Raw genomic sequence first — 18,382 nt, 5'->3', positions numbered from 1 at the left:
TAAGGATACTTCCTAAGATGAGTGAAGTAGACGGTCGTGCATGTCCGTTCCGCTCCATTTATCTCTATGAAGCTGGCAAAGAGATTGCAGAGCGCGGATCTCGTGATCAGTGATACCACCGATATAACTGGTATGGTAAGGGCTCAATATCTCCCCATTCAGGGTTGGGGGTCCTTTGCACTTTAGGTAGGCAACCACCGCCAGTCGCAGGTGTTAATCCTTCCATTGCAGCACATAATTGACAGCCCCATTTTGGGTTTGATCACAACCACACGAGGGTCTATGATCAGTTGCTAGGTTTTTGTTCCTTGGCTTACAAAGTTGTAATTTGTACCTCCACAGTAATTTTTTTTTTAAATCGCAGCGTGGGGACATGTTTCCTGTGTGACCAATCGTACTATGACCCCATATTCCACACTGGCAATTTCTTATGGGTTTCATTTGAAATTACTTTATTTTAAAAAATAAGAACAGAGTTCGGGAGGAGCATTCAAGATCAGCCGCCTAAGGCTATATTTACAGTGTTACCGCCATACCGTATCACAGCGGGCACATGTCGGCGCCAGGGAGAGGAAGGGGGTGAGCGCCGCTCCTCTCCACAAAGAAACTTGGGGCACGGATAGGACTTTCTCCCAGCTACGGAACGGTACGGTGACGCACCATAACCTAACACAGATATATCCCCGGTCATCATAGCTGTGGCTAGTTGTTAGGGGCATCCATTTTCCGGATTCAGCCACCAATATGTCCGGATCAGAGAGCTAAACGCAAAACTCGGGTCCACTTATCTCTAATAACAAAGAAACAAAAACACCTGCAGGTTTTGATACAACTTTAAGGGATGGGGGCGGGCGGAAGAACCTGGATAAATTCTGACAAAGGACAAGGATTTGTCGCAGTATTTGTAGTTACCCAGTATAAAAATATATCATTTTAATAAAAAGACAAACTTTTCTTTCCAAAACTTTTATTTTTCTTAAGTTAGAAAAAGAAAATATATTTCTCTCGCCTGTACATATTGCATAGATTCTGTTACAAGATAAACTTTAAATAACATTTTCTTCAAAAACATGTGCAAAATGAAACGGCTCCTTTTTTAATCACATAACAATGTCTATTGTTTTATAGGTAAACGGTTATCAATGAAATAGGCTCCTCCCCCAAACCTCCAGAAAAATCTGATTAATAAAGCCAGGATAACGGGGATATTATTGTTCAGACCACTGCCAGGCTTCGCTGCTGCCCCCTTATCCGTGGTTACTCCATGTAATGTCATATTTAACCGTCTAGCTGCCAGAGAAATTCTCCAACAACCAGATTTCACGTGGCTTCAGTTTATGTGAAGTGATCACTTCCTCTGCCGTATTAATCAGATTTTTTGGAATTTTACATTAGATAGATACAGAACTACTTTAAGCGTAGTCACCATCTGCCAAATTTACTTTAAATACGACCTCCCTGGATTGGCAAAATAGAGATTTCCGACCTGGACACGATCGAAAAACGGCATTTTATGCTTTTACCATTACGCTCCATACATTCACATATTCATGGCTTTTTTTTTTTTGCTGCTTTTTTTAATCCATTACACGTGAATACTTCTAATGTAAAACAAAATCCTAGGCCAAGCAGCTCCGATTCTCAGTGCCCGGTTATACATTCAACTAAATGGTCAGAATCCATTGGGTAAGAATCCCCTGAGGTGTATGGGATCTCCCGATTCTCCAGTATTGGAAGATAGAAGGAGAGACAGAGATCCGGCAGGGAGGAGCCAGAGAGACAGGAGAGACCCGTCTCCATAGATCATCTCACACAATCACTTTGGATACTTTGTGACCATGGGATCTCTTAGAAAGTGTCAGCATCCAAATCTACAGCATTTCTTAAATATGACCATTATTAAAAATATATATATTACTTTTGGAGGTCACTTGAAATTTCACATTAATTACCCAATACACCCATTAGGCACCCACAGTTCTGTCCACCGGCCTCCATTGATACATCATTAGCCCTTCCTCCTTATTTACCGGCACAGGCCAAAATTCTAAATGGATTTTACAAATGGGTTTCTATTTTCGGTGCTTCAAAAAAAAAAAAAACAAAAAAAAAAAACAAGATGAAATGCAAATCCGATGAGAAAAAAAAAAAAAAAAAATCTCACAATTTCAATTTAAACCTGATTCCCCCATGATATAAAAGGCAATTATGAGACGACTTGTTTCCAAAAATGTCTCCCTTTTTTGTGTTAGAAAGAAGCCACAGGATCCCAGTAGAGGGAAACAATCTCAGTTTAAAGGGCATCTACCACCAAGATGAAAGATTGTATGCAAATGAGGCTGAGGGGCTCCAGGCTCAATTAAAAGCTATGGAGCCAGGAGCCCCTCAGCCTCATTCGCATAAAAAAAAAAAAAAAAAATTGGGAAGGATTAAAAATATGGCCATGTAAACAAGGACCTCAAAGTGAAAAAAACTTTTTTTTTTTTTTTAATTTACCATCTGGAACCCCCTCCCCCTTAAAAATGGACTCAAAAATTTTTCCAAGAAAGAGGGCAGCAGAGTGTTGAAGGTTTGACCTCATAAAGTGACTTTGTAGCACCCATCGGGAGACACCGACGATAATCCCAAAATTTTTACCAAAAGAAATTAACTTTTCATAGCTAATTAGAAAGTCTCACAGTAACAATTCGGACCAGAAACTGGTTGTCATTCTCCCAGGCGCCATTTCTGTGTATCCGCCCCTCCACGTGTTTGATCCTCCGCAGCACCAAAAAGTCTTAAAACATTTAAAACCAGTTGTAGGAAAATACAAATCTTCACAGAAGACAAGGCGAACCGACTACCCAGTGGGCAAATAACCCAGTGGGCAACTAACCCGGTCCACCCCCATAATACATTATGGCATTAATCGGAGGCTTTATGCTCCTCCTCATCAGCCATGGCGGGCGACGAGGAGACTCTACATTACTGCATTGCTCCTGTAAACATATAACACCCCTTGTTACTGGTAGGAGGCACTGAACTTGCATGTAACGCAAGATAACCAGCAAAGGGATAGTCTGTGCAAAAGTCGCAAATATCGAGTCCTTCCAGCTCATTGACTGGAACCACATTCCATAGTGTCCTCTACTGCAGCCTCGAGAAATCAGGAGCCTACAAGGATTTCAATGATATTATCCAGATCATTTGGCTCCCTAAGACCTTGACTGGAACTATAGGATGGAGAATTACAAGAGGAAGGGAACCACAGATCTTCAGGAGAACAGAGTCGGCTGCTTGGGACAGTCTCTTTCTCAAACACAGAGGTGTCGATATCTGAAAAAGGGTCATCAAAGGAAACATCATTCAGGTAACTGGAATTCATGATCTCAAAACTACCGAAGACGGCGTCAGAACTTGACGGGACGGACGGGGAACTGTGCAGAGTGGGAGCCTGAGAATGTAATACTTGGGTGCTAGTACAGTCCATAGTCATAGGGACCTCAGATACACCAGAAGCGGAGGGGACCGGCACTTGCTCCATCAATGACGTGTCCATAGGTTCTGAGGTTTCGGCACAAGTTGCCGCTAGCACAAGCTCCTGAATTAACTCTATTTCTCTGGTGGATCCAGGATTGGGGTTATACGCCTCTTCCTTTACAGTTGTGCCTTGATCACATGGAAGCTGAACAGAAGAAGGGAGTCTAGAAGCAACGTTGTTGGAGATCTCTGACTTGACTTCAGAATCCTGTGCTCCTAAACGTGGCTGCGTGTTTTGTGGGCAACTTTCATCTAAAACGCTTTCCAGTTCTTTTAAAATGGTAGCAATGGTGGCCGTCACCGAGAAGTCGTCCTCCATCGAAGGCAAGATGATGTTCTCCAGATCTTGAGGAAGAGCAGGAACAGATAAGGGATCACTCACACCAAACATAGAACCTTCAAAGTTTGGAACACTACATGGATTTTCATGGCGGATCTCTTCTTGGATGACTCTCAGGGTGTTGGCGATAAGGACGTAGCGTCGTAAACTAGGCTCTATCATCATGCGCCCCTTATTAAACTTCTCCACAGACATGTTCAGCATGGATTGACGGTAGAAGGAGTAACTGTCTGTCTGGAAGGACAGGTGTCCATCCAGAACAGACTCCTCCCAATCTGGAAACTTTCTCTTGATGCCCCTGGTAGGCATGACCAACTGGAAGAAAAGAAGAACAAAGTGTCAGTATTTCAAGAATGATACATTCAGCTTATAATAACAATATGTTACATGATACGATGTACATTCAAAGAAAACTTGGTTATCCAGGTTCTAGATATTGATGACCTACACGTAGGATAGAATCTCAATAGGAGGACACCTAAGACTACCAGCAGACGTTTTAAGTGCACTCTGGCACTGGAACCAACACAGAACATGGCCAGAAGTATAGTGGCCGAGATGAGGTACTGCAGCTCATCACCACCACCACACATCAGAGCTGCGATTCTACCTCCACTTTGTGTGTTAGTTCTGCGTGATCATTGGGGGTGCCAGATGAAACCCCCAACCCCCATCAATGGGGTTTAGATAACATTTTACGTTACTCATTCCCATTAAAAACTGCTTCAAAGATAGCAAAGGGATTATTTGAGCATCCGTCTAAGGGAAAACAAACATTAAGGAGAGTTCTCCACTGCATTCTCTCGTATACAAGCCAGAAAGACAACTGATCCGTATGACTAACGCCATCAGTTTATTACGTACACTACGGACCAGAGAGGGGTTGTCTTTGAGCCCACACCATTTAAAAACTAAAATTGCAAGCAACGCAACCCATCCAATTATATTGCAATTGATAAAACATCACTATATATGGGGGTCCGCAGGGCTATGCCGGGTGGGGTCAGCTTATGGTGTAGCCCACTGGTTCTCCAGCTGTCGCATGCTGGGAGTTGTACTCTGTGTGACAGCTGGAGGGCCACAGAGGCTTGGGGGGCACTGATCTAAGTTTACGCACACAATACTGACCCACCCTCTCAGCTGCAGCCCCCCCCCCCCCCAACCCTTAAGATGAACAAATAGGGAGGTAAAATTTACAAAAAAAAGAGAAAAGGATAATAAAGTATATATAATGCAATGTACCATTTTCACAATTGGGTCCACTCCTCTTATTTTATAAATGTATATAATTGCCCCCCACATCCTGTGACCCCGGTGGTCTATATTACCCTAAAAGCAACTTTCCCCGCTCAGCTATGGGCACACAGCTCAGACACTACGAGCTCATAGAGAAGCGCATTTTCTTTTTTTCTTCCCCAGAGCTGCAAAGATCCTATTACAAGACAAGTCTCATCCCTAATCCTCCCCCACCTCAGTATGAAAAGCCCACCCTCCCCCCTCCTCTATACACGACTCCTCCCTACTCCTCTGCTGGGATTCGGAAAAACAACCCTACTACCATTTTGTAAGATCCCAACATCCACCTCATCCTCCTCCTCTCATGGGTGGGGGCAACACAGGTGCAATCCTAATATTCATATCAAATATGGATCTATAATGAGAGGGGGAGGGGCTGCCTGGTGAATTACAGTCTCGGAGACCATCCTATACAATTACAATAGAAGATACATGGTCCAAGTTACAAAGATTCACCTTCCTCGAGGCAACCCACTAAATTTTGGATTATTATACAGTAACTATATAATCACAGTAAGATCCGGCTATCAGACTTGATCAAAACCTTTTAAGACTGATTTTTTAAAGGGACAAAGTATCAGTAGTAAGAACTTTGCAACATTGTAACGAAAAAGCTTCTAAGGCAGAGGAGAAACATCCAGCGACAGAAAACTCAGCTTTAGGGTCTCTGCGCTTGGGATATCCCTCATTTTTGATCCCTCTAGTCAGAAACCACTCACTCAATCCCAACCAGAATGATCACTACCCTGAACAAGCCCTTTAATTCACAAAAACTAACACAAATCCCCTGAATGGGCCTGATGTTCAACTGCGGTCACAATTATAATCAGGAGTCAAGACATATAACCCACCATTTATTTCCCAGGGGTCTAGACATAACACCCTATAACAATCAGGGTCCAAACATCCCCCCCTTATAGGAATCAAGGGTCTAGTTATATCCCCAGTTTCAATAATCAGGGTCCAATCAATCCCCATACAATAAAGTTACCATTTCCCCCTATAATGAATTGGATGCCGATCAAACCCCCATCCCCCATTACATAAGTGCAACTCAACCCCCAGACCCCAAATTATAAGGACTCAAAACTCCAATGTAATATAAGAGAAGTGCATCCCTGTATAAGACCCCCCCTGTATAGTGAGATTACAGCGCCCTATAACATGCACATCGCATACAGTATGTACACTGCAATATACCAATTACAAACACATCGCATACAATGCACATCGGTGCAATACAGAGACGATCGCCATCCAAATATAAGCAATCCCACACTTACACATCCAGCGAGCACCGGCCCCGTGCACCGAGCAGCTACCATCAATCTCCCGGAGCGATACAATCCCTTCCCGCCGCTCAATTCAAGTTTAGTATCTACTACAAGAGCGATCGCCCGCCCCCCGCAAGCGCAAAGCACTGTGGGAACTGTAGTGACCCAGAGCGTCGTAACCAATGAGCGCCTGTGACCTCAAGACTACATCTCCCGTCATGCACCGCAGCGGCGCTGGGGGACGCATGCGCACAGCGTCCGGTTTGATTAAAGCGTAAAGCTTGGGGTTTTTTAATTTAAAGGGGCTGCGCCCCAGGTAACAAGTGCGCGGCAAGTTTATTGGGGGATAAAGCTGCACCCCCCCTTCCTCCGAAGGGCATGCATTTATAATGTATATTTTACTAGGTGCATGTATTATGCTGCGCTGCAGAATATGTTGGTGCTATATACATGAGATAATTCTAATGGTGCATGGACACCACAGCAAGGACGTGCAGGAGGTAAGTGCATCTGCAGAGGGTAAGTGACAGCGTCCTCTGGAGCCATTAATATGTGACCTCCAGCACTGATGGCATGGAGACCTGCAGTCTAGTCTGAAGAGCTTGCACTCATGCACAGCAGCAAAGCTCAGACCGCTGCAACCAAAGATTTAGCAAAAATAGTTGAACCCCCTCAATACCCCAAATGCCACCTACCTTGTATCTAGGTCCTCAGGGTGCACAGGATCACAATGCGGAGCCTCCCCTACCAGAAGAAACTCTGTGTTTTCCCCCAGGATTCATACTGTACAGTTCGGATCTGTCCCCTGACACCCCCTCCTCCTCCTCTCTGAGCTGCACTCACAAACATACCCAGCCCCGCTGCTGCTCCTGCCTCCCCATTGGCAGGGAATGCAACCTGGCATGCAAGTCCCAGCAGGGGATTGGCTGCGGACGCCTGGTCCCGCCCTCACCTCAGCTGCTCCTCTTCGCCTTTTACTATTGCACTGAGGAAAACGTGGAGGGGGTGGGGTGAGCTCCCCCTTCACCTCCATACCAGGGTGTCCAGAGAGTTCCCAGTGTATGGAGAGTGACATGACGGGGAGGAGACTGTGGCCGCTACAGTCTCCTTATAATAATATACTTTACCGTATCACACACAGGTTACCAGGGGTTTCACAAATTGGGTGCCCTGTGTCTAAATAAAGTGACCTATGACCCTCGCTGCACCCCTCTGCAGATCCACCGCCGAGCGGTGATGCCCAGGAATTCATGCATGTGCAGTAGCCATATTTTATCCATCGCTCCGCCATAAATATGGCTTTGTTTTTTTTACCTGCAGTTATATCGTATGTTGCAGATTGGCTGGGGCTGACACAGGATGCGCGCTGTGTCAGTCCCACATCAGTGTAATGCCAGAACCCGGTGTCTTGCATTAAAGCAATCGGGTTCTGTTTGCAGATCCCTTGCGTATCTATCGCAACGGCGTCACAGCGTTGTAAAAAAACGCTAAACAATTGGTGCTTGTTCCTGATTGTAACGGTGCGTTCACACGTTCTGATCGCGTACGGGAGCAGGCCGAGGCTCAGGGTGCGGTCACACGTGCGTTTTTTTTTAGGCCGCGGTCACACGTACCGCTAGACGTCCGTTCATAACGCGACGCTAGCGCACAGGGGGAGGTCCTCGGCCCCAACGCACATGCGTTTCCTGAGAAACGCATGCGATCGGCTTAACAATCGCATGCGTTTCCCTGGAAACGCGTGTGCGTTCGGGCCGAGGACCTCCCCCTGTGCGCTAGCGTCGCGTTATGACGGACGCCTAGCGGTACGTGTGACCGCGGCCTTAATGGAAACCCAAGCGACCAACAACCAGAACCGAGGCCCCGCCCCATACCCCAGTGCTGTGATTAGATGTAAATGCATATAATGAAATTCAAGTGCGTGAACGCGGCCTTTGGGAGTTGTTAAAAACCATAAACCTGTAGATATTAAGGCTGCGGTCACATGTACCGCTAGACGTCCGTTCATAACGCGACGCTAGCGCACAGGGGGAGGTCCTCGGCCCGAACGCACATGCGTTTCCAGAGAAACGCATGCGATCGGCTTAACAATCGCATGCGTTTCCCTGGAAACGCATGTGCGTTCGGGCCGAGGACCTCCCCCTGTGCGCTAGCGTCGCGTTATGACGGACGCCTAGCGGTACGTGTGACCGCAGCCTCATTCTTCTTGTACCTTTCATTGAAGATCAACAAACTCCCCGGATCAGGTTGTTATTATCACGTGGAAATCTGCAAAACCAAAAGCTAAAGAGTCCACATTTTTAGCTGCTTGTATGCCTGAAAACGGGTGTACAAGTCGTGATTTAGTCGCAATTCCAGGAGCAGAGGTGAGAATTGTGACTTCTCCGTCCTATACGCCACTTGGGTGGGAAGGGGGTGGTGTTAGTCGTGCAGTGCCCTAGCTCGGGGCGTCTGTGCGCTGCCTATAGACTGTGCCTGCACAAAGCGCCCGCGGATGATAAATGTGCTTTTTTTTCCCCGTATATTCACAGACAACGTTTCTGGCTACAGTTTTTGAATTGGGTTTCCAAATACTATGTTTGAACTCAGCCTTAAATTTATTTGTAACTTATCCGTTGTTTGTGAATAATGTTTAGAATCTGCGCTATTTTCTGTGTTTGTTTAGTTTTTTTCTTTCCTGCTTGTAGATCACTAAAGGCAATAGAAGTCTGTGGGTTCGCAAAAGAATAATGATCCTGGGAACCAGCTGTTGTGATTTCTAACTGATTTAATTTTTTATTTTTTTTTTTTGCAGATATGAAAAACAATGAAACAACTGAAGAATAACTGACAGGGAAAAAATGGAAACAAAACGGACATGTGACGGACACACCAGTGCAGTCTGTACTATGTACAGTTTGCCTGTGTCATGTGCAGGGGGCGCCAATGCAGGAATTGTGGCGCCGGTTCTTCATGAATCTGGCGCTCCCTGCACTGTTCCGATAGAGTGCACCAACTTTTGGTTCACCTTTAACATGGGGTGTCGGAGTCTACAAGATAAATGTGTGAAATGGTCCGTCTGTGCAGGATTTTGTGTTGCATCACGTATAGTGGCGCGGACACTGCTTAAATACAGCAAGCAGTTTGCACGTAAAAGAACGTGAAAGACCGACGGCAAACTGGCAGGTTTGGCCGACCATCTAATAAGGATTGGTTTATCCAAAGGCAGTGTTCACGTTCACATGTTGCGATTGAATTCGGTTTATACAACGCAGCAGGGAGGAGCTTTCCCGGATCACAGATGTGATTAAGCCTAAATACTTGTGCTTAGGAACAAACAGACACATGTTTTGCATTGTGTTCTTGCAGAACGCATGTTCCTCCATTACAAGCATTGAGGTCTAAATATATGTGAGTTTGGGGGAAGCGATGGGCTTGGATTGTGTTTCTGAACACAATTCAAATACAATGTTAAAAAACAGCCATGACAACAGAGAAGATATCATAGCGGATTACCACTCTCTGTCATCACTGTGATAAGCTGATGCCAAAGATCTGATGCCAATCTGCTTGTCCCAAGTTGCAAACTAATGGGCAGGTGCATATTGCGGTAAAATATCTGCCATTTCAACAAAAATGAAAATTCTTCTAATGGATAGAAAAAAAAATGTAGGCAGTTTTCAAAATGTTTCAAGTTGATCAATTCCTGTTTCAGGAGAAGGTTATAGATTGTAAAAATCCAAACCAAATCTAAATTTCTGTTAATGTCTTATTGTATGACAGATCGTTTTCCAAATGCAAATCCGCACCAGTGTGCACTTCCCTCCTCTTTTTTTTTGTATATTAACATCAAATTTATTTTAGAAGTCTGATTTATCTGAATGGCAGTGTAAAAATCTGACCCCAAAATTTGTGCCTGAAAAATAACACAAACATGTGAAAGACGGCCTAGTGTGCACATGATGCCCCTTATAGAGAGACTTTGTAAAAGGCTGCGGATACATGTAACGTAAGTGCCGCAAAAGTGTTACGCCCACGACAAGAGCCGGACGAAAAAACAGCCGGTCTGTGCTATGGTTTCTGTCTGCTGGCTGGGGGCAAAGTTCAACCTCTCAAAGGTTAAAGTCCAGCAAGAAGAATTCTCGGCTAGAATTTGACTTGCTGTTGATTCAGAACATGTAACGTAGTTCCAAAGTTTTTTTTACTCCGCCTATGGATTGGTTGTATAAAGCTACAAGTACACGAAATTGTGCAAAGCTTAGGCCACAAACGATGTATCCGTGGTTCTTGTCTATGACCTCAGTAAAGGTCGTCCAAGCCGCAGACTTGACTAGGACCTGGTCTCGGTTTTGTATCACGGGCAGTCGGCTCATAGACGGGGCAGTGGAAACCAAGGTGTGTATGAGCTCATTGAAATGAATGTGTCAGTGTGGATAGAATATACACAAACTACATTTCTGTGCATGAGGCCTAACTGTGCTCTGCCTGTAAACCTCTGACGCTTATGATCTGTGTGTTTCAAGTCTATAAAGGTAGGTGTCCTACATGGTGCATTGAAACTATATTGGGAGACAAAACTCCACGTGGTTGTGCTGTGGTTTTTGGCGTGGCTGTGGTTATTACAGGTACTTGCATGTTACTAGGGACAGGGAAGCAGCACTCCGGATCATTCAATTCTTTTTTCATATGTGAACAAGTGCAAAGTTTCAGCTAACTCAATGTAGCCATTTTCAAGCAATGTGAAACAGTGTTACACGGCAGGTTTAAATCCTTACATGTAGCAGAAATCAAAGGCTGTACCTCCGGTTTCTGCTGTGGGTTGGCACAATGATTCAGTAGGGCTAAACGATTTTGAAGCAAAGATGGGGCCGAACACTTCTTCTCTCCGGGGACTGGACTGAAATCGTGGAAAGGCAGGTGTGCACTGCTGGTCCATTCACTGTCAATGGCAGTGATCAGAGTCTGCTCCAGGTCTCAGTTAGCCCCTGGGTGACAGAGCCTCAGTGGGCCCCTTTGCACTGAATGTGGCAGCATTAAAAATTCAGAAACTAAATTTCTAAATTTCCTAAAATAGTCCCTAGTTTATCATCCCAAACAGCCCCCTTTATATATACCCCCCACCCTCACACCATATGGATTCATTAGATATAGCCCCCTGCTACAGTGGTAGCAGCCATAGCAGCTGCTATGGGGCCCACAGTGACAGGGGGCCCCATCATCCAACCTGACAAAATAATTGATACCATTATATACATATAGATTGTACAACATAATATGTATATAACATATATGTGTATATATGCTGTATCTGTGATGTGTATATACTGTATGTCTACACAATGTATGATGTGTATGTATACTGCATTATGCTCTATATATGTACTGTGTATACCGTGCAACAGTAACACACATTTTTAAGGGGTTCACCACCAGGGATTCCTTATGTACAGCCTTATATGGGCCCGGCACTTGCCCAAGTATGCCCAGTGCTGGCACTCATGGAAGAGGAGGACACGGAGGGCAAATATGCAAGTGAGTCCAGAGGGGCACTGGGGGAGTCATCCTAGAACACGGCAGAGCCCGATGAGAAAATTACATTAGCAGATCCACCGAGATGATTAAAAAAAACCAGATGTGAGGACTAGTGGTCTACCATCAGTTATCCCATATCCTGGCAATAACTTCTTGTGACCAGAATTCTCCTTTAAGTCAAACTCTTTTCTGACCAATTCTTGATACCGGTGACCTATCGCCTGTTCCAGAGGGCAGGCGGCACCATTGGAGCCCTCTACTTCCGGCACTGCCCCACATCCAGGCGCGTGCAGAGATCAGTATCAAAAACTGATCCTAATGCAGTGGCAAAAAAAAACCCTAAAACGAAAATGTTCTAGAATTAGAACAGCAAGCAGAGATTTTGAAACTCCTAATCCTAGAGATTACGTATTAAATGACCACTTGTAGCCTATGGCACCAGTACGGAGGGTGTGACCACCAACGTTTGGGAGTAAGTAGCCGAAGCGCTTGGAAAGCCATCAGCCGCTTTATCTTATCTCCCATTGACTTTGCTCAGCGTTTTCTGTGCAGCATCTGAAGGAGTATGAGACGTTCCTTCCCATAGGATCTAGGTATATCCGGAGGCACCGTAGGGAGTCATAGAAGTATCCGGAAGTTGTATGGACTCGTACTATTAGAATTTGAATATGGTCTAGACCCAGTCGCGACTCCCGTTGCAAACAGAACGAAACCATTTGATGTGAGATCTTCCTGTAGGACATCATTGTGCGGCACATTATTAACTCCTCCTTTACCAATAGCGACATACAGCAAGGACGATGCATTGCACATTCTTTACGCCTACGTTTCCTGAGAGTTTCTTTGCAGGAAGCGAGACTTCCTGAGGAACCTGTGGAGGACCCAGTCCACCACGTTTACATCACAAATGTCAGGTGCTACACCTGGGTGTTGTGTCAGCGCCTGGAAAGCCATCAAGTAAGATGAAATCTTTAAAAAAAATGGATACGTAAATGTTTCTGGACCTGAAGAAACCAATTCTTGATGAAGGATTTCTGCTGAACCCAATAGGCACCGATCCAGAATCGCCCTGTAACCTTGTAGGCTTGGAATGGCTGAGGGTGCGTGTTTAGAGGAGATAGATGGCTACAAGATTCAATGTAACAAAGGATCAGAAATGATAAAATCAGAGTTCATGTCATATCCTAACTGAGGGGACTTGTAGTTTAGTGGGGTAAAACCTGATGACGGGTTCCTTTTAAGGGCCCCTTACACACTAGTGAGAGTGATTCTTCCAACTCGCATTATGTGTTGGTTGGGACGTCCGTCGCAAAGGTTGAAAAACCAGAACTGAGCTCGGCAGGTCACTTGTCATAGTTGAGGCCGGATGTTCCAGCCGGCGCATGCTACGAGTTGGATACAGCGCACTTACTAGTGTGTAAGGGGTCTAAGAGTTTGGAATTTAGAAAATTTGTATTTTTTTATGTGACATTTCACCAGTTTACCTATGTAAAATATCCCCCAAAGTCAGGCAAATATGACTCTTTTCACCCCATTTTTACATGAGACGAGTCAAGTTTAGCGGTTGCAGGGTAGTGTCACTTCAGAAGTCCCCGTCTTTCGTTTCATAGTACCTAAAGACATGCTTTTTATGTTATATTAAAGATGTGATCTAAAAGATGAGATTCTTATCACATTTCCAACTATAACATTTGCAGATCACATTTTGACCAATGTCTTTAGCTGCCTGTAACTCTGGGACAGAACCAAAAGCCTGAATGGATGTAATCTGAGATTCTTATCTTTAATATGACACCAGCTGCATGTTTCTTGGTGCTATAGAATTTTTGCTTTTGAATTGGGGTGAGAAGAGTCCTATTTGCCTGACTTTGGAAGAGATTTTTTTTCATAGGTACAGAGGTGAGATTTCTAGAAAAGACATTTCATCTCCTATCTGAGGGGGCTGGTAGTTCAGTGGGCTAAAACCTGCTGACAAGTTCTCTTTAAAGAGTTTTTCCTGCCCTGACTTATTAATTCCCTAGTTATTGAATAGCCAGTCCCTGCACCAGGTAGGGGATGACACCTTCTTTTATAATTTCCTATGTTATGTTAAAATGTGCTCATTTACCTATAAATACAATCCCCTCTAAATTCATTTGCAAATGAACAGAGAAGAGCAACTTTTTGATTGGGATGACGCCCTTCATTGGAAATGCGAGCGGCCGATAAACATACAATTCTGGAATATGGCAGCTTGTATACTGTATAGCTTACACAACCTTAAGCCTGATACATTTTGGAAGATGAAATTCTTGTTTACAATGATACCAGAACCATGTTACTAGGTACTAATGGAGAAGAAATAATACATCTTATAATTAGAAGCCCCAATGGTTGAAAATTAGGGTCATTAGAAGTGGATGATGATGATGATCTATGCGATGATGATACACATATAAGAAGTCTTCCCCAAAAGTAGAAGACCTAGAAATGGTCTATTCATTCCACCCCTCCCCCCACCTACCCAGTCTTGGCATCTTTCCTCCCCTCCCCCACTCTTCTGTCTTTCTTTGAACTTCATTGCTGTCTTTTAGTTCCCCCACACAGCAGGTATCCTCTGCTAGAGTCCTCCGAATCCACTCAACACCCCCCCCCCCAACCACAAAGCATTGCCCCATCATCCTTCCAACAACACCAAAATGTATCAATCTACTTCCTGGTTTTGATTCCCCAGAACAAAATGTCTTCCCATCCAAAGTTTTTCTTTAAAGTTCAACATGTGGTCTCTTTTTAGGTTGGGAGGTTGAAAGGGGGAGGGGGGGGGAGTAGGAAGTGATGGCGGCTTTCTTATAGATCCATGGTCCTTATTTGGTATTTGACTTCATTGACTTCCATACTACGTGTAGTCCGTGGCTCTGGGTGATGCTGTTTCTAGAAATACTCATATTTTGGAAACGTGTGCAATCCTTTTGGGGATGGAAACTATAAAAATGGTGGCCGTCAACCTCGGGGCATAACATAACAAGTTTCTGGGTAGTTGGTGGAACCTACAAAAATTGCCAGACAGATAAGACGTGCATTTTTAACAAACTGTTGTCCGTCCACACATCAAGAGGTTTACTTGGTGTTGTACTCAGGTTCCTTGGGGTCCTGCTTTATCAAAATTTATCAAATGACCGCCAAATTTTTTTGGGGTCTTCTAAAGGACCTCTGGAGTCAGAATTGGATTAGAGCTCGGCCACTTTGGAGGATCCTCTTCTGTTCTAGTGGGCCAGTCCGTAATCGGGTCCGTCCACACATCAAGAGGTTTACTTAGTGTTGTACTCAGGTTCCTTGGGGTCTCTCTATCAAAATTTATAAAATGGCCTCCAACTTTGTTGTCTTCTAAAGGACCTCTGGGTTCAGAATTGGATCAGATCCCGGGCACATTGGTGGACCCTCTTCTGTTCTGGTGGGCTAGTCCATCACCGGGTCCATCCACACATTACTTAGTGTTGTACTCAGGTTCCTTGGGGTCTCTCTTTATCAAAATTAATGAAATAACCTCCAAATTTTTGGTCTTCTACAGGACCTCTGGGGTCAAAATTAGTTTAGAGCCCAGGTACATTGGTGGACCCTCTTCTGTTCTGGTGGGCTAGTCCATCACTGGATGACGCTCTGACCCTACTTCATTGATGACTCAACTCTGAACCCATTTGAGAAGATAATCTGTGTCAGGAAATTTGTGAAGAACCTGCGATGATAAGGAACGTTCTTCCCTCATCATTTGTGAACTTTTCATCTTGTTGAAGCAGCCAACGTTTTGTAAGACCAGTTTATCCTGGAAATCTGCTCAGTTCTCCAACTATTGGGAAATTCATGGGCACCGCAGTGTTTTTTCAGGAAGTTAATGAAACGAGTAGCGAAGGAATTTCCCTCCAACAGGGAAATAATTCTTGACTCTTTAGAGGATATTCACATATCAGATCAATTTGGGTAAAAACGGAACCAAAAATCGATGAGTGAAGGCACCCGCCAAATAGTTCACGTATAATTTCTTGAACTCCCACACGTTCACCTATATATTTGCCCAGAATTTGAGGCCTACAGAGATCCCACCGGATGTTACTTACAGTTCTGTATTACAATTCCTTATTACTAGAAGGTTGTATCAAGTTGTTATAAAGTGTCAGAGGGCACAGTAGTCCTAGATAGAGATGAACGGACCCAATGGTCAGGTTCGGGTTCAGCCACCTGACCCGGACATATTGCTGCATGGATGCCTCTAGAGATAGCCCCATGGTCAATCATAGCCACAGATAGTTGTTAGAGGCATCAATTTTGCCAGTATAGCTATTCGTCTGTCAATTTGGCAATATCTGAGGGTCAGGGGGCTGATCCAAACCATTGGTTCCGCTCATCTCTGCTCCTGAATTATCAGAATATTATAATGAATAACCAGGGGCATAACTTGAGGGGGTGCAGAGGTTGCGGTCGCACCAGGGCCCAAGAGGTTTAGGGGGCCCTTATGGTGTCACTTTCCCATATGAGAAGACTATTACTATAAACCCTACATTATAGTCGGGGGCCTGGCACAGTCTTTGCACTGGGGCCCATCAGCTTCTAGTTACGCCACTGTGAATAACCCTGGTTGAGACCTCAAGGACCATCTCTATGATCAGTCCCCCCTAGCACTATCCTGCTCATCTTGGACACTGTACACACATCTTTGGACTTGTCCCTCACACGATTATCCAGCACCAGCTGCAGTCCAGTTGTATGTCGTCTTATGGACTGTATCTATCACTCCATATTTGATATCAATCAGTCGTTACATAATATCTCAAAGACTCCCAGGCCTGAGATGTTATAGCGATTGTCTCTCCGCAAGATACAATTCTTACAGCCAAAACGTCTGAGTCCTTTTCTTCTGATTCCACCCCCTCCTCTCCCTTTGCTTTGTTTGTCTATGATAATTTTGGACGTGTGCAGAAAATAAAAGTTCACTGGGCAAGATTTATACCACTAGTCATATAACATAGAATATAATAAATACATGGTATATCAGAACTAATTATTGAACTATAGTTGGATACATTGTATCAATACTTCTCTGGGCTCTTATAGGGAGTAGTCAGGGCATGTTACTGTAAATGTCACGGCGGGGAGGAAAGGGTTAACCAAACACCTCACTCAGGCAGACTAGCTGTATAATCTGGAAAATCCTGTTCTGCCGCTTTCAGCTTTCACATCATTGGCCATTCGAAGCCCCTACATAGCAGAGCTGTATGGGAGACGTACTGGTTTCACTGTGAGAAGTGGACGCTGTAGTGGTCACCTAGCTGTGTGTAGGAAAGGCACTTGTATGTATGTATGTGCAACAAGACAGAGCGGGTGAGATATAATTAGAATTGGTGATGCAATGATATGTTAAAAATAATTTTATGAGCAGCAGTATCACCGCCGTGGAGCAGGACTCCCAATATCTCTCCCGCTGTGCCTTCACTATCTGGCAGGATACTGGCTGCTGCTTGTGGAACTGACGGCATCAAACTCCACAGCAGGGAAGCTGAAATGTTTGCAGCTTTCCTGCTTGTAAGGGGAAAGACTATAATAATTTATGCTACTTTGGGAAGTGCTTTACATGCACTTCTGTGTTTAGATACACTTAATGTATATTGTGAGAGAGAAAGAGGGAGGAGAGTGTTTGCTATACACTGGATACAGAAAGTATTCAGACCTCTTAACATTTTCTTTTATATCCTTGCAGAGAATTGGTAAGATCAAGTAAGTCTTTTTTTTTTTTTTTTTTTTTTAGGTCATTAATTATATTCACCTTGACCGAAACCCCCCAGAAATGTAGATATTTTTGCTAATTTATTCAAGAAGGAAAACTGAAGCATCACATGGTCATAAGTATTCAGATCCTTTGCCGCAACACTCGTATTTAACTCACAAATGTCCATTTACCTCTGATCCTCCTTGAGATGGTTCTACACCTTCATTGCAGTCCAGCTGTGTTTGAGTTAACTGATTGGACTTGATTAGGAAAGGCGAACAGGTCTCTATATAAGATGACAGTGTATGTTAAAGCACATAAGAATCATGAGGTTTAAGGAACTGCCTAAGGAGCTCAAAGATAGAATTGTGACAAAGGACAGATCTGGCCAAGGTTCCAAAAGACTTTCTGCAGCACTCTAGATTCCGATGAGCACAATGGCCTCCATAATCCTTAAATGGAAGAAGTTTGGGATGACCACAACTTTTCCTCAACCGGGCTGTCCAGCCAAACTAAGCAATCGTGGAAGAATAGACTCTGTGAGAGAGATAAAGAAGAACCCTATGATCACTGTGGCTGAGCTTCAGAGATACAGTAGGGAAATGGGAGAAATTTCTGCAAAGTCAACTATCACTGCAGTCTCCACCAGTTGGGGCTTTATGGCAGAGCCTGCCAACGGAAGTTTCTCCTCAGTACAAGACTTATGGA

At 44.3% G+C, this 18,382-nt stretch overlaps 1 protein-coding gene across 2 annotated transcripts; it reads right to left on the bottom strand.

Moving 5' to 3' along the window:
• Positions 1-2,127: 2,127 nt before the first annotated feature.
• LOC140077115 (uncharacterized) lies at positions 2,128-7,279 on the bottom strand. Of its 2 annotated transcripts, none has more exons than XM_072124010.1 (2): positions 7,125-7,279; positions 2,128-4,174 (listed from the first exon to the last, which is right to left on the bottom strand). In XM_072124010.1, exon 2 carries the CDS (start codon positions 4,166-4,168, stop codon positions 3,146-3,148), a length of 1,023 nt encoding a protein of 340 aa, XP_071980111.1. In that variant the 5' UTR covers positions 4,169-4,174; positions 7,125-7,279; the 3' UTR covers positions 2,128-3,145. The 2 variants fall into 2 exon arrangements, with proteins under 2 accessions (XP_071980111.1, XP_071980110.1); XM_072124009.1 differs by lacking the exon at positions 7,125-7,279 and adding an exon at positions 6,439-6,566.
• Positions 7,280-18,382: the final 11,103 nt, after the last annotated feature.

The sequence above is a fragment of the Engystomops pustulosus genome, chromosome 9 (assembly GCF_040894005.1).
Source record: "Engystomops pustulosus chromosome 9, aEngPut4.maternal, whole genome shotgun sequence".
Lineage (NCBI taxonomy): Eukaryota > Metazoa > Chordata > Amphibia > Anura > Leptodactylidae > Engystomops > Engystomops pustulosus.
This window is presented reverse-complemented; position numbering and strand designations above follow the sequence as displayed.

Bases quoted from the DNA above. Each gene is read 5' to 3' on its own strand.
- LOC140077115 (XM_072124009.1), bottom strand. From the start codon at position 6,480: ATGGTAGCTGCTCGGTGCACGGGGCCGGTGCTCGCTGGATGT. The intron at 4,175-6,438 runs GTAAGTGTGGGA...CTTTTCTTCCAG, and splicing joins GGCCGGTGCTCGCTGGATGT to TTGGTCATGCCTACCAGGGG.